The sequence below is a fragment of the Capsicum annuum genome, chromosome 6 (assembly GCF_002878395.1).
Source record: "Capsicum annuum cultivar UCD-10X-F1 chromosome 6, UCD10Xv1.1, whole genome shotgun sequence".
Classification (NCBI taxonomy): Eukaryota; Viridiplantae; Streptophyta; class Magnoliopsida; order Solanales; family Solanaceae; genus Capsicum; species Capsicum annuum.
Genome location: NC_061116.1, coordinates 76,264,005 through 76,289,242, shown reverse-complemented (window position 1 = coordinate 76,289,242; position 25,238 = coordinate 76,264,005). Strand labels below are relative to the sequence as shown.

The window sequence follows — 25,238 nt, the reverse complement described above, 5'->3', positions numbered from 1 at the left end:
TAAGATTAGTATTTTTAGATATACTCAGATAATTCATACAGTTTTCCGTATTTATTATGATTTTACATTCGTATTCCCCTATTTGAGATTTGTATTTAGTAGAATACATCCAGGGTTAGCTCAGGACTACTTGTAGTTTAGAGCACCGTGTGGCATCCCGGGAAACCAAATTTTGGGGAGTTACATTAACATTCACCTTTAATTATTTGTCTTTTTTTTCAAAGGTCAAAATTCACTCTCTCTTCTAGCCTTTCTCCATAATCCTCTGAGATCTCTCTCTTATCCTTACTTTTTTCTCTATCACTCTCTATATCTTTCTCAAATTGATACCCATCCTAAAAATCCAGAATAGTTCTCCTATTAGGGCACTCACTTGCGATGTTCCCCCTCTCTTGGCATCTACAATATTAAATTATAGAGGTTTAAGGACTTGGGCTTCACAAAGTTACCTTCTTTGGCTTGTCAACCATTGGGATTTGTTTGGTCTTTAGTTGAGTGGAATGATCACGACCCTTGAATTTCTATCTAAGTGGAGGACTTCCACGTATCATTGTATTTACTCCATGAAGAAGTTGAAGAACTTTTAGCCTTGGAGGATTTTTCATCTTTCCAATCTTCCTCGATCTTTGCAGCATCATGGAAAGTCGCCTTAAGGCTTTCATAGTGCCTCAAGGGCTTTAAAATTTCTTACCTCAAATTATCCACAAATCTTATCACCATGTTTTGCGTATATTCTTCAATCTTTGATTTTATTCTCAAATTCTCGAACTCATTATAGGATTCTTTAACACTCTTGGTGCCTTGTCTCAATATATATACTTTCTTGAGTGCCTCTTGGTAGTAATTTGGGGTTAAGTATCAACACTCCATTAGATCAATGAACTTTTGCCATGTAGGTAACTCATATATGATGATTTTGTCTTTCTCGCCTCTTTGATTCCCATTAACTAGAAGCATAACCCTCAAATAGAGTAAGGGCATATGTTGTTTTTAAAGCCTTAGAGATATTATTGGTGAGAAAGATTGTCCCACTTTGCACTTCCATTCTAGAAAATCTGCCGAGACACTACTTCTTTTGAACCTTAAAAGTATCACATTGATTGTGTTTGAGTCCTGGTCTTGTTCTCTTGGATTACCATTCTTATCTTCTCTATCCTAATACCTATCACCTCTATTCTTATACCTATCAACTCTATCTTCATCCTCTTACCCTTCCGACAATTGGTCTTGTCCAAAGCTTCTTTCAACTCTATCTTCATCTTTTTACCCTTCTGACACTTAGTTCTATCCAAAGCCTTGAGGTTAGACTCCAACCCTTAGAACTCCATATCTGTCCCTTCCTCTGTGCTTCCAAAACTCATTGTTATAGACTTCTTCAATCCACTCAGTATAAAAAGGATTTTTATAGCAGTATTATTGTTTGAGTGCTTTTAGAGAGTGATGCGGGGGTGACACATAAGCACCATACAAAAATTCTTTGGATGTATTACAGGGTGGAGGTTAGTTTTAAACTTGGTGTGCCATAAAAGAATAGTTCTATTATAGTGGTTGGTATAGTTGTACATTGGGATATGGGGTAGCTTGGTCTGGATAGTTGGGCGGGCTATGCAGATAGAATGTAGGTTTTTGGTAGTTTGGGCATTCGAGTGAAGTGCTAGATAGATTATGGGCTTGTCCCGAGAGTGATAGCTCTAGGTTTCTTATTTCTTCTTTATTCCCAAGGGCTTGAGGTGTTACTCTTCTGACTAGAAACTTCAACTCCCCTTAACCTATCCTCTACACTGCTCATTCTTCTGTTTATGTCCGCCTATTATTTTGCTATATTGACCATATATTTTATGAGGTTTATCAAAATTTCCTTGGTTTGATTTCCACTACATAGATGTGATATGGTACCTATGAAACTCAACGAACAATGTTAATAGTAAGAACCTTATGTCAATCAAATGTAAACTCTCAACTAGCCTTCTATAGCATCCTCTCGAGGTTGCTATTGAAACTAGCTACTCAATCCATTCAAGGTTTCTGATTTCTTATAGTGGAATGGATTCATGTTTGACTCAAAACAACGATCGACTCAAATTTAAATGATAGGATCCAAGAAGTTACAATGAGTAGACAAAACAAGAAAAGCTAGAACAAAAATAGCAAGAACGAAATTACGGAGCCAAGAACTAATTAACAACTAAGTAAGTAGATTACTAGTTGATAAGTTATTTTAAGAGACTAGAAGTTATATAGAATCAAGAGAACGACATAACAGATTAGAACCTAAGTTTAGTTGAAGAAGTATGATTCTTGATGCCCGAAACACTTGAGGTTCACCAAACTTTTGCTTGATGTCATCAAAGTTGGAAGGGTTCGCCAAAATGAGTGGCAAATCACCAAACTCACCTCCATTTTGCCAAAGTACGAAGTACGTTCGGTTGATTTGGAGATAACAACCTATACTTTGGTGCCTCGCCCTAGACTTTGGTGATAGGTGGATTGATACGCTAAACATTGTTGTGAGCTCACATATAGCCTTCAAATTTGTCCTTTCTTGTGGGCCCTTCGTACTTTCATTTTGTTCAAATAAGTACACCACATTTTTTCTGATTTTGAATCAAATAAAGCTTTTTTGAGTGTTCTTCTTCAACAAGATATGAAAATCATGAAGAATACTATGAACATTCAAGAATATCAACTTCTTCAATTAATTTAGATCCACCTCAAATCTTAGATCTAAGTTTCTCTCGATATCACAAACAAAGCCCACTATATTTGGAATTCCAATTTCAAGTCAATTCTTCTAGAAAATTAAACCCACTTCAAGTTCAACAATGGCAAAAATTTGAATTTTCTCCAAATTAACTCAACACTCAGATCCAAACACTATGATACTAGAGTAATAGGAATCTAGGATCAAACTCAAACAAACACAAAATCAACACTTTTTTTTTAGTTTTAAGTTCAAACCTAGGATTGAGATTTGTAGAAATGAATCTATAGCCTAAGATGAAATACCAAATGATATGATTCAAGTTCAAATATTTGAATATAAATGCAGAATTAAAGAAACAAACAAAAATTACAGAAGTTTAAATACGAATATATATGTGGGTCACAATCAATTTCTACAACTTATGAGAAACAAGAGGCTTTCACCCTCACCTCTCAATTGAGTTCAAGCAACAAACAAAGATTCAACTCAAATTAATGAATGGGCAACCAAATGATTCCACAAGTGAGAAATTCGATGATTAATTTAAGCAAAGAAGTTAGCAAGAGAAACTAAGAGAATCAACTCATCAATTATTCACCTAATTGCTAACTAAATGATTAACGAAAAGATTAGCTAAACGATTACTAACACTCTTAAGCTAAAATTAAGAATAATACCATCAATATTCACAGAAATTTGGTAAATAAAATAACTAAGAAAAGTATTTATAGTGTATGCCTTTACAACTAAAGACCGAAAATGGTTTGATTAAAAATAAGGCCTATAGGTCATGATCTATCACTGAGGTGAAGCCAGCATCGCTAAACTGCTCTAGCCTTTTCCAAGCGTGTCCCTTGCATCAGCAAACTTTCCTTACCTAAGCTTAGTGTCCCTAAACTCATGTTTTTCATCACCCAAATCAGTAGTGATGTTCCAATGTCCACGGGCTATCACCAAATTAGGCAGAATGACCTCTTTCACAACCTCTTCACTTTTTTAGACCTCCTATACATTGTAGACTTTCTTTTGAGTTAGTACAAGCGCTTTCAAAGCTCCTCCTTGCATAAATATGACTTGTCAGTTCTTGAGGTCCTTTTCTTGACTTCGGGTGAAAGGCCTTGAGGGTTAAGTGTTATTCATGTTTGTATCAGAATTTAAATTTATCCTTAACAAAGACTTCTCTGATATGACCTTCTGTGTGAAGGGCAATACAAAAATGATCAAACAATAATAAAGATCTTGATATTTTGGTGCAACATATAGAAAAAATGTTAACCTTAGAATTTGATGTCTTTCGATGTAAAGATCAAGTTTTATTTATATGGCTGAGATTTCAAGTTTTAATGACCCAAAAATCATTTCCTCTTAATTTACATTGAATGAAAAATAAATAAATTTAATGCTAAATAAGTAATTAAGGTTCGCTATTGTCTTAGGATTAGATTTGTAATAGTTGATATTGTATGCTTGTCTTTCATTCGAGTGTTATATTTTGATTTGGTCTTACTCCTTCAGAGTGTAGCGTATGTTTTACCTTCGACATCTACCTACAACATACTCAATCTTCTATGTATTTTAAACTAATTAGATCACGTGTCATGCCTATTTATGCTTTATACATATAGTCCCACCACCTTTCGATCAAAACGCCAGTTTTTTCCAATAAATGTAAATAATTTTCCTTGTTTCTTCTTTATGTAAGGATTTTTTTTTGAAATATTTTTTTGTAACTACTCAAATTACAAACAAAATGATAATATGTATTACAATCACTGAGAATATGAAGTATAATTAAGAAATAAGAAATAACAACTAAAGGTATTTAAGAGCAAGAAGAACAGAAAATACATAGATAGAAGGGAATAAGAAGCCACAAAAAATTGGAGATGAGAAACATAGATTTTTTTGAGGCACAATTTACAATACGCATAATCGGTCTCAGTAATCACTTTTTATTTTTAACAATATCTAATTGAACCTAGATACCAAATAAAATTCTTTAATATTTTACGCAGCCTAATAGTCTTAATTGGATAAATTTTATTTATCCATTCCAGCCCATATGCCCTTGTGGTGTGAGCATGGTTCACAACAATACTTTTGGCCCCAGAAGAACCTTGTCCTCAAGATTCATGTCAGACATCTGACAACCTGGAGTATCATAAAATCCTTGATTGCAACTGGTGAAAACATTTAGAAATAATATCATTATTCAATTGGCAGGTTGGAGGGTTACAAAATTATCTTCATCATCTTGCTTAGCTTCTGAACAATACTCATTTTGTGGAAGATAACATGATAAAGATGCATAATAATTTGAAAAGTGTCCAAGAGTAAACCACCTAATAATGTCTCTCAAACATCCATGTATCATAGTTTTAAGCGTAGAAGCATTATTGACATCAACATTAGGAACCCCTATCATATTTACTAACTGCAACTCATGAATGTAGATAAGATGATCTGCAATGCCCTTCTTAGTTCATTTTTTCTTAGCACTAATTCCTTCTCTATTAAATGACAGACTCTGAAACTTGTGGATATAGTTAAGATGATCCACAATGCCCTCTTACCCCATTCTTTCTTAGACTAGTTCCTTGTATATCAGTGATATACTCATATAATAGGCCAAAATATAGGTATTAGTATCAAATAATGGAATACTAAGAATATCATCAAGAGTACTATTAGGAATAAGAAAAGCTTTGAAAGCGTTTAAAATATGATACAAATGATACTCATGAACATGCTCAAACTTATCAAAGCTAAAACTACCCACCTTTAAGTACTGATAAACAGTTTTAGAATCTCTATCTCCGCTAAATCTCTTCATTGAAATTTATATCAACCAATTACAACTATATTTTTCTTTATTTGCAGAAAAACTCACCAGCAATATCAAATTAAGTTCATTTATAACTTGTCCTATAGCCACACAGTTGTTCAAAAGAATGTTATACACTAATGCATTACTTAAATCATGATGTAATCTATGGCAACGTGCAACCAAATCTGTCATCTAAATGACACCATAGGGTGTGTAACCAATAGGCTGCACAACTTGAAACTTCACCTAATATGCACTTCTTAATTCTAATACTTTCTACTCTTGTACTATTGCAGCAAGATCAACTACTATAAGTTGCCTTATTCTACTGAAATTAATAGCAAGACGATGAGCATTTATCTTGGAATCAACCCCACTAATTATGACAAGCTCATTGAAGTCAAATTTATTTTCTATTTCATTAGATTTCTCAATGTGAGGGAGAAAATTTAATAGTAAAGTCAAGAAAGATAATTTTGAAAGTGGTCGTGTCAGTCGAGGTTGAGCAGTTCATACACAAAGAGAGACCACCAAATAATTTAATAGTTTATCAAAAGAAAAGACATCACAATCAAGAAATAGACCGAGATTAAAGTAAATATATAGTGAAGCATTTCTTGACTTATGAACTAGACCAAACATCATAAAAAAGAGCTTAACAACCTATTGAACCAAATAACTGATGATTGCTTGGAGTAACTTTTAGCAAATTTCTGAAGAACTTTTCATATTTTCTCCTCCATCGCATGCTCTCTCAATTTAGACAACAAGAATACGTAAATATACACTCCTATCTAGTATCATCCCAACAACTTTTGTGTAAGCTAAAATCAAGATAAAACCACATTCTATTTCATCTCTCCACATAAATTTCATCAAGGAAACCGTGCAAAGCCATAAGGCATTATCAAATGGATATTTGATTCCAACAAATTTTACGTTCACATCTAAAATCACAACTTATTGGCCAACAAAAGAAATTAAAGTGGAATTTATTGAGAATATGTATCATGATCACTGAGAATATAAAGTACAATTGAGAAATGATAAATACAACTAAAAGTCCTTAAAATAAAAAAGAATAGAAAATACACCGATAGATTGAAGGAGATGAGAAGTCATAGAAGAATTGAAGATGAAAAGTATAGACTTTGCCCAAGACACCATTCACAATAAATATTACCGGTCTGTGCAACCCCTAGTATTCTTTTTAACAATAGCTAATTAGGCCTAGATTCTAAATAAAACTCTCTAACATTTTGCGCAGCACAAAATTTCAATTGGATAAGTTTTATTTACCTATTCCAGCCCACATGCCATTGTGGCATGAATATGATTCACAAAAATACTCTCTTCTCCCCTTTCCCTAACCAAAAAAAATATATTGTCCTTAAGGTTTATGTCAGGCATTCAACAAATTGGAGTATCATAAAAGCCTTGGCTACAGCAATAGGTGAAAACATTTAGGAACAATATCATAATTTGGTTGATAAGTTGAAGTATTTCAGAACTATCTTCATCACCTTACTTAGCTTCTAAACAATACTCATTTTGTACAAGATAACATGATAAATATGTGTAATAGTTTGAAATGTGTACAAGAGTAAACCTCCTAATAATGTCTCTCAAACTTTCATATATCATGATTTTAAGCTTAGAAGCATGATTGATTACAATATTAGAAACACATATCATATTTACGAACTACAACTCATGAATGTAGCTAAGATGATGTGAAATGCCCTTCTTATCTGCAATTCATAAGTCACTTTGGTTATACTACTTCAGGCACGTATCGACATATGACTGGTTGTTGCATATGATTTAGATTTTAAAAATTATCACAATGATGACAATAATTTCAATAAAATCATTTATTCTCCTCTTTTTTTTCATACCCGTTCTTGCCAAACTCGAAATCCCTCTCAACTTTAATTTTCTCTCCAATTTGTTGCTCTACACCCCTGGTTCTTTTATGATCTTTTTTTCATCTTTTTTCTTCCACGATTAAATTATCACAATGATTATACCAGTCGAACTCCCTTTTATTTTTTCTGCCACAATATGCTAAGCTTCTTCATTAGTTATGCCGTCATTAGCATCTATGGTGGTGAATTCACCACCACTTATCTTCCTCCCCAATAAATAATATCTTATAAACTTTCAATTTGATGGTTTTTTTAGCGAAATGGTCTGGTGACTCTTGTACTTGTTTGAGTTTTATAAAGTGGACACTTTTACTTATCCTTTTGTCATTTAAACCCTTCAGCCCATCAAAATACAAGATTTAAATCCTTCTTTTGCAAATGTGCCATCAAATTGTTGAGTTAGCAAAACACGTGTTTACACACATTTTTTAAGCGCGTGATTCAGTATTTTTTATTTTAAAATATTTTTAAAAAATAAAAAATAATAAATTTTAAAAAATAAAAAAACACCAGGGGTCCCTTCCTCCTCGTCCAACACCTTCTCCTGTCCCCAACCCCCATGTAACACCACCCTCACCACACCCCACCACACAACCTCCTTACCCTCCTCTCATCTATCACCCTCTCCTATCCCCAAACCTTATGCAACACCACCCCCACCACACCACCAATCTCCTTCCCCTCCTACCCAGATTTTATAATATATAAATTTTAATTTATACTAAAAATTAATTAAGTTATATTAATAAAAAATAATGATGGAGATGAATTTTATTATAAAAATAAATATTTAGTTTATTATTTTATTTTTTATTTAATGGTAGAGATAAATTTTTTTATATAATGGTAGAGATAAAAGTTTTTGTTGTTGAAGTTTTTGATTATATGATATATAGAGAAATCTCAAGTCAAATTTCATCTTCGTTGTTGAAGTTTTTGATTTTATAATATAAATCATGAGATTTTATGATTTCGAATCGTAATTTTATGATCTATGAATTCTAATTTATATTATAAATTGATTAAGTTATACCAATATGATATAAATTGTTATTTAAATTTTTTAAATAATGATGGAGATGAATTTTATTTTAAAAAATAAAAAATTTATTATTATTGATTAATAATCCAACAAATTAATTAATGAAGTTATTGTGACATGTCATTGATTTATGTGATGTGGATATGAAATGACATTTTTTAGGGATAGTGAGCTACAAACATGGCCAGAAGGGTTTAAAATCTTGGATTTTGATGGGTTAAAGGGTTCAGGTGATAAAAGGCTAAGTAGAAGTGTCCACTTTACAAACGAGAATAAGTACAAGGGTCTAATAAACCATTTCACCTTTTTTGTTTTTGAAAATGATTGTTCTATCCGAGCTCCTACTTCCGCTAGTGATCTCAATCCAATACTTATACATATCATTGTATTTAAATTCTTCTCAATCCAATATTATATAAATAAAATTAATTTCTCCAACATCAAAAGTTATGCACACTTTACTAGCATATAAGATTTGAAAAGATCAGAAGAAAGCTTTTGACCATGAAAATTGTGTGAAAAACTAGTTTTTATTTCAAAGTGAAAAATGATATTTGAAAATTAGAGCTATGTTTAGTCATGAATATAAATTGAAATAATTTTTGAATTTTTGTGAGTAATTTGAAGTGAAAACAACTGTTTGGTATTTTTCAAATAGCAAAATAGCTCGGTGGACCCTTGTACTATGTCCGATTTGTAAAGTAGATATTCCTACTTACATGTTTGTCATCTGGACCCTTGGACCCATTAAAAAGTAATATTTTAAACACTTTTTCTGACCTGGTATACTATGTGGCTGGGACCACATAGGAGCGTGTATTGCAGCCTCCAACCGCGCATAAGCCATACAAAATAGGGCCCCAACGGTCTTAAAAGGACTTATAAATGCCTTTTCATACTCCTTCCTCATTTGCTTCCAATACCATTGTTGAAGCAATTTGAGCTTTTTTTCTCCTTTCTTTTCTATTTTTTCACTCTCTAAGTTCTTGTTCCTTAATTTTTTTTCCTGCTCTGTTTGTAATATTGGAAAGTTTATTTTTTGCTATAATTTTTTGCAACACCATGACAATTCGAGTTTTTTATTGTGGGATTTACGCTGAACTTAAGATGTCAAGAATACCAACTAACCCGAAAAGAGTGTTTTGGGGCTGTCAAAAATACAAAACTGATAATGGTTGTGGATTCTTTCAATGGTCTGATGCAAATGAACAATATAAAGGCAGACATAGAAGGCAACGAAAACAACAAGGGCAGGGAAGAAATGAAAGGCACAGAAGACATGAGAGATCAAGTACTAATATTGAAATCACTGATGAGAGATCAAGTACTAACATTGAAATCACTGTTACCATTATTGTTGTCATCTGGTTTCTATCTGTTTTATTTAAGATGGCTTGATCTTTATAGTTGCAATGTGCAATGAAAGTAAAATTCAAATTTAATGACAAACACCATTTTGCCAACATAAAAATCTTTAATATATAATTTATTAACAAGAGTTGACATAAAAAAACTTGTCTTATCAAAATCTTTAACGAGAAATGCACTAGAAGTCTTAAAACAATTGTCTTGACAACACTTGGGATCAATACAGAAAGAGAATTATACTATTATGTGCCTTGGGTGCTTGTTGTGGAATGATTCTTACTGGCTTAAGTGCTTGATATGGATTGAGTGGTTGTAGATGATTTTACCTTTTATCTTTTGAAACTCTGTTCTTGTAGTTGTCTTTGAGTTACTGTAGCTTCACCTTTCCAACTTAGTTCATTTGGTTTGAAACCCAAGTCAATATTGGTTGGAACTGAACTAATAAGTGATAGACTATATAACACTCCATCAGTATTTTCAAACTAAAGAATAAAAAAATCAGTTATAGATGCACTAATTAATTCCAGTTAAATGTAATTACATGATAGAAAACTTACCCTCTCTACTATACTGCCACTTGGTCCAAACAACACACTAAAACCAACTACTTTTGCCTTGGTCTTTTATATGCAAGCTTTGCACGACTTCTTAAAGTTGTACTAGTCTTCCTCTTTTAGGCACTAACACTACTAGTAGAATGTTGAGTTGTAGATTATGTAGTATTATCACCTACTGCTGAAGTAGCTGCAGGCCTCACATCAGCTGCAGGCCTTATATAAGCTATTGAGGCAGTTGTAGGCCTCACACCAATAACTGATGCAGTATTTGCAGGCCTTCCTGCAGCTGTTGGTGCACCATGAGCATTTGTAGCATTTCCAGGCCTTCATTTTCTTGATTTAGTATTTACAGGTATGTCAAAACCTGCTGAAGCATTTATTGGTCTCTCAACAGTAGCAGCAACAGCAGCTATAGTACTAGTGCTGGGTTACACACTTTGGTTGATTGCCACAACTACCAGTGAATTTTTTTTTCATAAAAAATATGTAAAGGTCAAAAACACATTCAAAAAGAGTAAAATTATCAATAAGAAAAGATTTAGCTTACCAAAGTTGGACATACCAAAGTTGGACAACCTTTTTTGTTGTGTCCAATAGACTTGCACACAGAACATGTCATTTTTCTTTTCCTTCTTGTAGCCTCCCCAAACTTTTTCTTAACAGAATCATTCCTAGCTTTTTTTTTATTTTTACTTGGCCTTTATAGCATGTGAGTAATATCAGGTGGCTCAATTGGTGATCTTGTGCTTCTTGGCCATATCCTCATGTTTGTCATTGGTTGAATATACTTATCATATGCCTTCAAGTACACTTCTCTTTGATATCAGTGATCAACAAATGACTCCACGTTTTATTCTTTGTAATGCATTGCAGCAATTGAATGTGCACAAGGAATCCCATTTAGTTGCCATGACCGACAACTACATTGCTTCCTCTTCATATTAACAACATGTGTATATGGTGGATTACCAATCTCAAAGCCAAAATTACCATTAAACCTTACCTCAGACTTGGCTGCATATTCAACATTCTCTGCAAGAACTTTCATAGCCATTGGTGATACATCAATGATCTATTTTTCTGAAAAGTTCTCATTTGATTCATCTTTTCCAAGACTTTGCATCTTATTTCCTCCAATAAAGTGATAATTGTTTTGAACCTAGCAGCTACAATCCAACTATTGTAAGTTCACACATATTATTATCAACCATATCACACCTGCTATGATCTTTAAAAAAAGTCATACACCATGCCTCTTTGTTGTAATTGAGCAAATATTCCACAATTCCATCACCCAATTCACTCATTTTATTAAGTTTCAGTTGCAAATACATTTCAAATTGTGCCCTTGCGACCTGCCAGAATTTTTTCCTCCTTTTTTTACCACTCCAAACCTGCTTTCAGTTGGCCCATATATGTCTAATACACCATCTATGATAAGCATTTGGCAATAGATTAGTAAGTGTCAAATGAAGGCCCTATCAAAATATGTAAAAGAGTAGTTAAGCACTAATGACATCACTGCAGCAAACTGAAAAAAATAACTGAAAAATATGAAACTTCATACCTTCTGCATATCAGACATTACTGTCAAGCCTTCATCCCCATTTTCTTGAAGTTCCATATCATGGTTGATGCACCCAAGAAACCAAGACCATGTGTCCTTGGTTTCTTTATCAACTACTGCCCATGCTATAAGGTACATTTGATTATTTCAATCTTTGAAAATCCAAGACAACAAGATACCTTTACATACACCCTTGAGAAAGGCACCATCTAAACCAATTATTCTTCTGCAGACAAATATAAATGTCCATAAACACCTCTTTTTCTGGAATTAAATTCTTGGATGTCCTAATAGATCAGTGGTACCATGATTGGTGGTCCTCAACTGTTCAGCATAGTCATACAACCTAGCAAACTCTTTAATAAAATTACCAAAACGTTCATTCATAATTCTGATTTTCGCCTTTCTATAGATTGTTTTACTAATATACAACCCATAGTCCTTTCTTAAAAGTTCTTGAATTTGATGCAATTTTATTGATGGATCACTCATAATCCTATCCTTGTAATGTTTACTAATCCACCAAGGGTTACACAACTTCTTCTTGTCTTTTTAGAACGAGTGAAAATCATTTCCCCCCTCAAGTTTACTTTAAAAATCAAACTCCCCCCTCTACTTTGAATAATAAGCATTCTCTCCTTTTTTTACCTTGACAATGTCTGTTTTAACCTTGGTATTAACAATATCTTCTTATAGTATACATTATTTATTTTAGTCAAGTATTTATTTAATTTTTTTAGTTTAACCTTTTTAATGGTATGATTGTTATTTTATTGAGATAACGCACAAGTATTTTTTGTTTCCCCCAAAAGGAGTACAAAAATATTCTGATACTTAACAGCCAGATCAGCAAAAATGAGTTTAGGTGATAATAAGGCCCCGTTAAAATTTAAGTGTGTCATAGCAATTTCAGATATAGTTTAGGGGTACCTTGTAACTTATCTCTTATTTTAAATGTATCAAGTGTGTGCGTGTGTAATATATATATATATATATATATATATAAATATTTATGCACATGGGTTTCGATACACTCCCTCTGTTCTTTTTCACTTATCATTTTTTATTTTTCCAGGTCAACCTGTATAAATTTTGATAAATATTTTAAGATATATCTTTTCATTTTATTAATATGAAGAAGGATTGCAACTTATAGCATTTTTCATATATTTTTTGATCATCTAAATTTTAAATTTAAATATTAAGTTATGCATCTTAAAATGTTGGTCAAAGCTCATGCAGGTTGATCTCAAAAAGCAAAATAGTGACAAGTAAAAGTGAATAGAGGGCGTATATATTTATAATATAAGTAAAATTTTAAATTAATTTAGTATAAAATATATCTCCATCTTTGTTATATGTTATTATATTACATGTATTGGAATATGTTTATAAAATTATTTTTGTTTGTTATTTCACTAGTATAAATAGATATTACAGTTTTAATTATTATTAATAAATAAATTTCCATATCATGGTCATTTATTTCATTTAGAATGTCACTAACTTATATAATATGTTTTTCACCTTTTTTCTCTAGAAAATAATTTTTTTTATTTACAAAAATTTAATATAAATATTAAAAATAAAAAATATAAAAATTTTAAAGAGGTAAAGAAAAATAAAGATTAATAATGTAAGGGTAAAATAGGTATTTAAAAAAGACAAGCAGGAAAAAGGGGGGAGAATATTTATTGTTTAAAGTTGAGAGGGAAGTTTAATTTTTAAAGTAAAGTTAAGGGGGGGAAATGATTTTCACCCTTTTAGAACACTTGTGGACAGGAAAGTAAGCTTTCACACTAAAATTTTTTGTGTTATCAACACTTCCAAGAATAACCCGAGGACAACCCTTATGCTTACACTTTGCCCTTATCCTTTCCTTCTCATTAGCTGCCAACTTAAGGTTTACATCTTTTTGAATAGAGTAAGTTTGCAGTGCCTCTCTAAACTTAACAGAATTCAAAAAAAATCATATACAGCTAAAAAAATATTTTTTTTGTAATTTTATCAAAGTAGATCTTGGTAGATGAAGTTCTAGGTGGTGGATCTACCACTCCATCATCATCAACATGATCTCCTTCCTCTTCACTAATGTCACTATCCGAATTTGAACTATCAAAATAAGGATCATCCCCACTCAGTTTACCTTCATATCTAATCTCCTTGTTCTTATAAATTTCCTCAAAACCAACATCTATACCTACTGGTCCAGATGATATCTCATCTAGATTCACCTTATCAACCTTTTCTTTTACTTGTTTTCAATGTTACACTTTCTAGATTGAAACAAATCTTCATCAAAATCACTCAAATTTTTAATGTTTTCATCAACATCATAAAGTGAATCACCATCAAAATCAGTGATATCAAAATCTACTTCAAAATCAAATATTTAAAGATGGTATGTGGAGAAATCATTAACTTGACCTTTCTCTAAGTATTCTAAAGAAACCTTATATTTTTCTTTGTCTACCCTAGGAAGCTGATTTTCATTTATATACTCATCTTTATTTATATCCAATAATTGAGATGAAGACACATCAGCCTTATCAATTTCAAAAGGAGCTGCCACATCACCATTACTAAGTAGTAATAATGGTGGAGTGCCACATTATCATTAAGAACTATAGGTTCACTAATTTGGCGAACAACATATACATCAACAAAATCTCCAGCTTTTAAACTATTGGTAAATCTTAAAACATCAGCATCATTATCTAACCTGTAATAACAACCCTTTTGTATTAACTCTACACCAAAAAGTTTCAACTTTTTCTACATCCAAATCTAGTGCTAAGTTATGAAACAACATAATATGAAGCTCATCTACATCTACTCTATTTTTTTCAGAAATAGAAACTCCATTTACATACCTTAGAGTAGGGTCTGACAAAAAGACCCCATATAGGTGACATATCCATTTAGTTACAACTGTATCCATTTAGTTAGAAAACTTGTACAATGATAAGACAACATATACAATTAGTCAATTATCCAGAAAGTCCTAATTTTTGAAGAAAAAATAAATGAATATAAAACTCAATTCTGATTTTACCAAAAAAAATCCTAAAATATAATCGAAATAACAAAACATGCCATTGAAGGCACAAAACTGCTACACATACGTCTAATAGGAGCATTAGACAACAAAAAAAATAAAAGCCCCAAAATTTTCGAACCCAATTCTGATTTTACAAAAAAAATCCTAAAATGTAATCGAAATAACAAAGCATGCCATTGAAGGAACGAAACTGCAATATATACGTATAATAGGAGCATTAGACAACAAAAAAATCAAAAGTCCAAAATTTTCGGATCCAATTACCATTTTACGAAAAAAATTCTAAATTCTAATCAAAATTTTAAAAATGTCATTGAAGGTATATCACCACTACATATACTACCTACAACAACATTAGACACAAAACAAAGCAAAACCATCAAAAAATTGAAGAAAAAAGTTGATAAACCACTAAACGGACTTCATTAAATCGACAAAAAGCTTGAAATAAACTATGAAATACTACAACTAGTACAAAAGATTAAATACTTACATGGATTGCAACAACCATCAACAACAATCGACCAAAATTAAGTGAATTTTGGGAAAATTTTAAAGTTCGAATGCAAGAGACGAAGTTCAAGGGTCTGAAATGATCTAATTTTTTGGACATTCTTTTCTATTTATACCCTGAACACGTTATTTCTACGTGAAAATTATTTTGAAAATATTTAATGATGTGTTCACGATTGTGCAACACGTTCAACTGAGTAGACTGACAAAGGGTTTAAAATGTTGCTTTTTAATGGGTTCAAGGGTCTAGATGACAAATATATAAGTAGAGTATCCACTTTACAAACCGGACATAGTACAAGGGTCCACCGAACTATTTTTCCTTTTCAAATTTCTGAAAATTTTAAAATTTAACTTTAAAATGAGTTCAATTTTTTTTTTTTGAAAAAAATTATATGATCAAACATATTTTTTGGAGTTCAAACTTAACAAAAATATTTAATGGCCAAACCTCAAACGCCCCCTAAAGAGCTCTGGGCAAACATTGGTACTAATCGTTCACAATCATTTCTTATGAGACACATTGTAAAACGAATTATCGTCTTAAACATGAGAAAATGGTCAAAAGCCCCCCCACCCCCACCCCCCAATCTTTACCCCAAATTTCAACTACACACTTATACTTTGTGGGGGGGGGGGGGGGGGGTCCAATGACCCCCCTAAACTATTTTAAAATGAAATTATTACCCCCGAACTATTTTAAAGTGGAATATATACCCGTCTAAAAGCTCATACCCAGATTTTATTTTAAGTAGTGGTCTGAACGCACTGCCACGTAATTCCACGTCATATTACTTTTTTTTTACTATAAAAATTTATTACTTTTCTTTTTCTCTTTTATTTTTTACTCCTACTTCTCCTTCCTTCCTCTGTTAGTCCATGGAGTAACACACAAAACATAAATTTACATTTCAAATGCAACATTTGATCAAATGATGTAAGATTACTCCTCAATCAACAATTAATGTCCAAAAACTATTCAATTTCACAAAATGGCGTCGCCTTCTCAGATTAACGGAGAAAGATAAGCAACTTAAATGGTTCACAATTTTTGGCAATGAAACACCGCTGGACAGTGATGACGCCGACAAAATTTAAAATTCCGGCGACTTCATTTTTTTGATGAATTTTAACATTCTGAACGTCAATCAATTTTGAGGGAGCTAAGGAATGATTCTAACCCAGAAAATTAATTTGAATTTTCCATTCTGAATTGATTCAACATTCTGAACGTCAATCTGAAATTGATTGATTGATTAACGTTGAGAATGCTGAAATTAACCCAGAAAAAATCTACTTACATATCAGTGAACATCGTTGATTCGATTGAGAAAATTCAAAATTCTCAATCTGAACTGATTTAACAAGGTTAATCAATCAAAACTAGTTCTATGAAGTCGAAAAAAGTCAATTTTATGCTTGGAGATGAGGAAGATGATAAATTAATCTTGAATGCCATTAATGAGTTCTTGAATGCCATTGAAGAAGAGGAAGAAAAAGGATAAGAAGGAGAAGAAGGAGGAGAAAGAGGAGAAGAAAGAGGAGAAGAAGAAGGAAAAGAAGGAGGAAAAGAAGGAGGAGAAGAAGAAGGAGAAGGAAGAGGAGAAGGAAGAGGAGAAGGAGGAGAAGAAGAAGAAGAAGGAGGAGAAGAAGGAGAAGAAGAAAAAGAAGAAGAAGAAGAAGGATAAGGAGAAGGAGAAGAAGAAGAACGTGAAGAAAGAGGTGGAGGAGAAAAAGAAGGAGAAGAAAGAGGAGGAGGAGGAGAAGAAAAAGGAGGAGGAAGAGAAGAAGAAGAAAAAGGATGAGTAGGAGGAGGAAGAAGAAGAGGAGGAGAAGGAGGAGGACGAGGATGAGGAGGAGAAGAAGAAGGAGGACGAGGAGGAGAAGAAGAAGAAAAAGAAGAAGAAATGTCATTGATGAGTTCTTGGATGTCGTTGATGCCATTGTTTGTGAAGAAGAAGAAGAAGAAGAAGAAGAAGAAGAAGAAAGAAAATGAATAAAGAAAAATAATAATTAACATTATATATATTTATTTAAAGAAATATTAAAAATAAATTTTTAATAAATTATCTTCGTTCTCACTCTCTTTAAAGAGAGTGAAACACACTCTCTTGCCATGTCAGCGTTCGGGGGTAATAATTTCATTTTAAAATAGTTCAGGGGGGTTATAGGACCCCCGCAAAGTATAAGTGTGTAATTGGAATTTGGGGTAAAGGTTAAGGGGCTTTCGACCATTTTCTCTCTTAAACATATACAATATATTTTTGAAAAACGAAAAGGAGAGTAATTAGAATAAAAATGGGTTGAGAAATTAAAATTAGAAAGAGGTTGTGAGACTTTATCAGTAGGGTTAACAAATAGTAATCAAAGATTGAAACAAATTAAAGCAATGATTCCTTTCGACTTTCTAACTATTTATGGTTAAAGAGTCAAGTTTCAGGAATTTTAGTTGTAATCTACTTGGGTTTAGCAAGATTATGCTAATATTGTTTTCTAAAAAAAATAGTAAATAACTTTTGGCATCACATTATAAACTTTCCTTATGTTAAAAGTACTTAATAATTTATATATACACAAGAAATATTTTCTTTAAGTAATATAATTTTTTGATAAAGACAATTCAACCAAATCATACATAATAAAAAACATATTATTCATATAGCTCTGTCCATGATCACTATGTGGATACAATTATCCTTTGCTAAATATGTGTTTTGACAAATTTAAAAAGCATTAGAAAAACTAGACTAGACACACATCATTGTCATTATACTTAATTTTTGATTTAATTGTAATGTAGATTATTGGTTCCTATTAAGGAATATATTATAGTTAGAGTTTTTAAAATTATATCATCCTCAAATATAAAATAATAATTTAAATAAACTAACATAACATATCAATAATTAAATGATTTAGCACTTTATTAAATTTGTAAAGATCCACCGGCAAGAGGATTTTCAATTTTGAGAGGTTAAAAAAACAAATTTTCTCTGGATGTTGAAATGTAATCCCTTTAATTGCTTTCATTATAATAATCTTTAAATTAATTTTGTCCTCTTCAAGGGATACAAATCAATGGCAAAGGCCACAATAATTGGTCTTCTATACTCGTTTGCTATATAAAAAAAAAAGTAGTATGATATAAGTTTATAACTAAGTAAGTTATGATAGGATGTTTGAATGTTTGAGATTTCATTATTTTTAATTAGAGATTTCAAGTTAAAATTTTATATATATATAAAAATAAAATTGAAGGGTTAGCCCACAAAATAAACATTAATTCTTATGGTGTACATATCTGAGTAATTGGACCTTAATATGAATATTATAAGGCTCAAAAAAAGATAAAACTACAATCTATGTCATATAATTTTTGTGCAAAGTTACTAGTATTAGCAAATGCATATCAATATAATATAATACATCTTCTACTCCTTTACGGTCGTTTGGTTGAGTGTATAAGATCAATGTAAAATATAATATATTAGTAATGCCTGCATTAGTAATGTTTGTATTACTTATGCTTGTATTAGTTATGCATGTATTATTTCTTATACATTGTTTGGTTTGATGTATAAGAAATAATACATCTTATATAATTTCTATAAAAGAAATATTTGTTTACAAAAATACTCTTCTTTAGTTTTGTACACTTTTTTGCAACAATTTTTTTTTATCATCTCAAATATAATTAGTATTGTTGAACTAATATATATAGGTTTCGGATTAATTGCAAGACCTTCGTCTTTGCGCATGAAATATTATGCCAACGGATTAACATAGTCGAAACAAAAATAAAATATAAGACGTAAAATTAAGAAATAGTTTCAATTTTTTTTAATCTTTTTAAAGATCCTTGAAGCAAAGAAAAAATATGTTACAATTATTTAATTCAATTATTCATTGTTGTAGATTAAAATGGTGGGAAAAAAAATTGTTAAATGTTTTGAAAAGATTCACTATTGCAAATTAAAATGACAGGAAAAAGAATGGTGAAATATTTTGAGAGGGAAATTGAGGGGTATTAAAATCATTTAATAAGTTAATGCATGTATTAAAAACTTTACATTACCAATATATAGAAAATGAGTGGTATTAATAATATACACTTTAATACACAATAGAGTGTATAATTAATGTTTGTATTAGTTTAATACACACTTTATAACTAATGCTTGTATTAGTTATTCATTGACTAAAAATTGTACCAAATAAGGTATTCATAATACACATTAATTAATACATGCATTATTTTTGCCAATACACTCTACCAAACGAGCCCTTATTGTTTTAGGAAATAAAATATCGTATTCTCCCTTTCCTTTTTTTTGTCTAAATCCATAAAAATCTAAAAATAAAAATAACATAAAGAACTCCTTATTTTTCGTGCTCTTTCTATTTTACTGTCTTTCTGCTATAAATAAATAGCAGCATATATATATATATATATATATATATATATATATATATATATATATATATATATATATATTTTCCTCTGTCCTCTTTTACTTTATTATTTGTAACAAAAATAACTTCATACATTTTCTGGGTAAGAGAAGGCACATATATAGAGGAGGAGCAAACATATAGATCTTTCTCAAGGTATGTGACGGAGAATACTCAAAGTTTTGTATTTTGGGTACATTTATTTATTAGTATTATTTTTGTGAGAATATTTTGATCCGTTTGCATTTGTTGTTGGATTTGGTTATCGTGATGTTATGTACATTATGGGGTAGATCTATATAGCAAAAGATCTTTTTACAATATGCTATATTATTATTCATTTTTGGAAATATAGCCAATGTGGTGATTTTGTGAGGGTAATAATTGTGTTAAATAAATAGCACTATGAAGCTGCTGCAAAAGTATGTATATCCCTAGGTAAAACCGAAATATGCTACGATTCTTTAATGTCTTCTATCTTTCTTTGTCTGGTTTTAAGGATTTGAATGTGATGGATGTTGCATTATGAAATGCGTTTCGAGTTCGATTGCTGATAGCTTAGTTGGTTCTTCTTGGGGTTCGATTCCCCACCTTGTAATCTCTTCCCCTGTGTCCCCATTTTTTTTTTAAAAAAGTTCAGATTCTGATTTCTAGATAAGAACTCACATTCTTTAGCTCCCTTTTCCATCATTTTTTGGAGTTTTGTAAATTTATCTTCGAAGTGTATTCTTGCTGTACCTTTACATTTTTCAGATAGGTATTCAAATTCTATGTAATGCATCATGAAGTTTGTGTAATATCTTTTCCGAGATTGGCACAAATTATACTGATCCCCTTTACACTATTTTTATTCATATGTGTATGTATTCCTGTAGCTATATGTTTCTGTATCAGACCCCCTTGAGGTGCGGCCTGCTCTGGACCCTCCGTGAACATGGGGATGCTTTGTAAACAGGACTACCTTTTCTATGCTTCTGTATATAATGTACAAATGCATGCATATTTTCTGTTTATAGTCTTGGACTCACCTTATGGAGGCTCCTTGTTTCATTAATCATTGACAAGCAAAAAATTCTGGCTCTTTCTTTTATTTAGTTTTAGGACACCAATCCATTGATCCTAAGCTGCACTGCCCAGCATTGATTTTATTATTACAAGGCTTCTCCCTTGCTACTTTTGTTAGAAATGTGTGCTTGAAATGGTCTAATCTCAAATGCACAATAGCAATCACCTGATGCTGGAGAAACAACAACAACAACAACAACAAACCCAGGGTGTTCCCACAAAGTGGGGTTTGGGGAGGGTAAGATGTACGCAGTCCATACTGCTACCTCCGAAAAAATAGAGAGGCAGTTTCTGATAGACCCTCGGCTCAAGATAAAGAATAGTAAACAAGGCGGTAATGAAACAAGCAGCAGGATGGATGACATAACAGAAATATGGAATAAAAATATCAAAAATAGAAATCATAGAAAATGCGAGATAAGAGAAATAAGAGCACTACAAAATACGAAGTAAAAAAATAGGACACCCACCAAGTAGGAACATACACACACAGACCAAAAACGTCCACCACACCCAAACTCTCCTGGCTAGAGACTCCTACCTATGGACACAGTCCAAAGATTACTAACCTGGCTACACAAGAAATCACCTAACTACTCGCTACAACCCACACACTCACACTAACCTTCTACCCTTATCCGCGCCCTCCATACTTTCCTATCTAGGGTCATGTCCTCCGTAAGCTGGAGAAATCGATTCAGAAACTTCTGCTGGAGGCCGAATCCATGTTAAACTGAAAGCAAATGTTTTTGTGGAATAAGATAAAGCTACTTCAGCGTCATCATTGTTGTCTGTTCTGGTGGTGTATTTTTTTATCAAGGAACGAGACAAAATTAAACTTCTAATATAACCTGGATATTAGGGAACTTTGATTTTCTTTCATGAGATTTACTTGTCTAACAATCAAGGTTTTTAATGGATATCAAAGGGCTTCAATCATTAATTATCGCAGAAATTATTTAGAGCATTTGTTTTCTTGGAACAATATGATTTTTCTGCCTTGTCTGACGATGTGCATTTGGCACATCAGCATGCTGATTCCTAGTACCTAAGAGTTAATCTCGATCCAATTTGCCACCTCACTGAGAAGCTTAATGTCCTTCTGATGATGGGTATCCTTAAGTTTATTTTATGCACAATTTAGTGGGTCAAAACTCAAAACAAGGATAGATGTTCCTCTAACTGCAAAATTCACAGTCAACTGTCTCCAGATTTTGCATATGATTGTTTATGAAGTATAAATCCAAGTTTTCATACACTTGCTTATTCAGTATGCATAAGTTGTTTAAACAATACCTTGAAACCTTAATATCATTATATCATTACATCATCGATTATGCAAAAAAGAGGAAAAATTCAATTGTTATTTTGATAAATAACTACTGAATATTATGGAAGGTCCTATTTCTTAAGCAGGAGGCCTTTTGATACTAGAACTTACTAAAGAAATGTTTTTCGTTTCCTTAACTTTAGTGGAACCATTCAAACCTGTTTGGATAAAGAAATCTATGTAGTTTTTGTGCAGAGTTATTAACACATAAAGAAACAAACAATGTTTCAAGGAAAAACCAATAAATCAAATTACTTTACCAATTCTGGTGATGGATTCAAAAGATATTCTAGCATGATGAAGCCCTTAGTTGTAAGTAATGCTTTCTTATTTTAATGACTTTTTTTCCAGAGGTTGATAGGGTTAGAAGTTACAGATATCTGTATGGAAAAGGAGCAAGGTGGTAAAATAAGTTACTCAGATGGTGTTTCTCCGGATTCAAATTACTTGAGAGACGGTAATCAAGATTTGTTGCAGTCACCTGAGCATGTCACTGGGGAGCAGAGAACTGATATGCTGAATGAGAATGTTGAAGCGCAGTATTATGAAGCGAAGGAATGTACAGCTGAAATGCCAGTTGAGAGCAGACAAGAACAAGATCGACCAAGTTCAAAGGTAAAAGATGATAACAGGAGACCAAGAACTTCAGTGAAACCAGTAACCAAATCTATTGCTGGAAGCTATAAAACAAAGTACACTGTTCCCCAGCCATTTGCTCTGGCAACTGAGAGGCGTGCTTCTCATGGAACACGTCCTATCAGGAATGATGCAGGAGACATGAGTGCTGCACAGAAGCCATCTGAAGCAAATAGTTTGCAGGCCCCAAGATCTGTACAAAACCAGGTTATTCACCTATGCTTCATGTGCTTTTTGACCACTTTCTATTGGGTTATGTCATTAAAGGTTAAAGATTAATACGAAGCACTTGATCTTGCAAAATGACAAAGTCCTCATATATTATTTTGCTTCTACTTTTGGTTAATGAGAAAACTCACTTATCACTGAGAAGTCAATGCATAACTATTGGAGTTAGGTTCTATAGATCAAACAGCATTTTCATCTGTGGCTATGATATTCCTTTTTCAGGTTTCCTTGTCAAATGCAAATGCACTAAAGAAGCCACAATGTGATAACAAGAAACATTCTGATGAGGAAGACTCGTCAATTGCCTCTTGGTATGATCTTTCTCCTTTGATCAAATTTGACAAGGTCTTCGCTTTATCTGATGCGTGTCCTTATTGGATTTTGGTTTTCCATTTGATGATATCCTCAACAATGAGAAGTGATATGGTCACAGCAAGAAAATCCGGGGTCACTGTAGCAGCAGCCCCAGTATTTCGGTCCTCTGAACGTGCAGCAAGAAGGAAGGAGGTACCTGTTGATTGCGCTTCTGCTAGGAATTAGGATTGTTGAAACTTCTGACATAGTTCTAATATTGTGATGGATCTGTTCCCTCCTACTTTATCCCGTCTAAATGGTCAAAAGAAATTAACAATAGAAAAAGGAACTTTAGTTCTGCTTGCAGTGAAAAATCAAAATATTGGCTAATTCTAGCTTGCCTTTTGTTTTTCCTCTTCTTGCAGTTTTACTCCAAGTTAGAGGAGAAACATCAAGCTTTGGAGGCTGAGAGAATTCAATTGGAGGAAAGGACAAAGGTACGTGCATGCCTTATGTTGCTGTCACCTGATCCTGGATGTTATAGTGGAATACAGATCATTGAAAGTTATCCTATAGCAACTGAATTAATGAATGTATTATCAAGCAATATATTTTTTGAGTTGGTTCAACCTTCCAAACTTAGGAAGAGAGAGAAGCAGCTATGAAGCACCTGAGGAAGAATTTGTTGTTTAAGGCAAATCCAATGCCGAGTTTCTACCATGAAGGACCTCCACCTAAGGCTGAACTGAAAAAGGTACTGCATTCTCATCACTAATAACTTACAGTAGCATCAACTTTTAGTTGAAGTTTACCGTAAATTTTAATCTGCTGTCTTATTGTGACAGTTTTCTCCTTTTATGGCCTTTTGAGCGTGTTAAAGTTCATATTAGGTTACTGATCTGTTGGCATCCCTTGCTGTTTATCAACTTAACCACCTTATAATTTTCAGTTCCCTTTCTTTGTCCTGCAGCCACCACCGACCCGTGCAAAATCACCTAAGTTTTGCAGAAGGAAGAGCTGCGGTGACACAGGTGGCTTGGATAAAGACATAGGAGCTTATGATCGACGAAGTCAGCATATTCTTGGTTACAATGCAAATACCACCATTGCTTCTAGAATTAGTAAAGTTCGTCCCAATATCCGAAGGGCTTCTGCTACTTACAACTTTAACAATGAGTCCAATCATGCAGGGGAGACAAATGAGTCATATATGACTGAGATGCAAGATGAAATGAATATGGATATTAGCGTTCATTCTTGAGCCTTTGGTGATTTATAATTTAATAAAGTGAGCGACTATTTTCTTGTATTTTGCTTCTTGTGACAGCTCTAAGGCCTGTCCATTGGCTTCTTAGGAACTGCAAAACCTTTTTTTGCAGTAGTCTATGTAACATTAATTTACCAAGTGTAAATTTCTGTAAGTTATTCCCATTCTTGTGTAAAGAGACACTCCATCTTCTTTAACATTCTATATAATTTTTAGTATATTGGCTATTGTGGACTTCTTACTTATTTAGAATATCCGTCTATTGTAGTTCCATTTGAATAGTAGCTTTTGCATATTTTTGCTGCCGTATCGCCATAGAAGTGATTCACTGTTATTTATTCTCGTTCTCATCTATTCTTAGAAGTCATTTGCAGTCCAGCCTCATAGCATGCCTGTAAA

General features: G+C 32.5%; 1 protein-coding gene across 3 annotated transcripts; it reads left to right on the top strand.

Moving 5' to 3' along the window:
- Positions 1 to 20,022: 20,022 nt before the first annotated feature.
- On the top strand, positions 20,023 to 25,066 carry LOC107873274 (protein WVD2-like 3). 3 transcript variants are annotated; one of them, XM_016720047.2, is made up of 7 exons: positions 20,023 to 20,175; positions 22,766 to 23,257; positions 23,501 to 23,589; positions 23,698 to 23,785; positions 23,998 to 24,069; positions 24,216 to 24,326; positions 24,543 to 25,066. In XM_016720047.2, the coding sequence occupies exons 2-7, from the start codon at positions 22,799 to 22,801 to the stop codon at positions 24,831 to 24,833; spliced, it is 1,110 nt and encodes a 369-aa protein (XP_016575533.1). In that variant the 5' UTR covers positions 20,023 to 20,175; positions 22,766 to 22,798; the 3' UTR covers positions 24,834 to 25,066. The 3 variants fall into 3 exon arrangements, with proteins under 3 accessions (XP_016575533.1, XP_047270727.1, XP_016575534.1); XM_047414771.1 differs by lacking the exon at positions 20,023 to 20,175 and adding an exon at positions 20,179 to 20,212; XM_016720048.2 differs by lacking the exon at positions 20,023 to 20,175 and adding an exon at positions 20,259 to 20,457.
- The last annotated feature ends 172 nt before the right edge of the window (positions 25,067 to 25,238 follow it).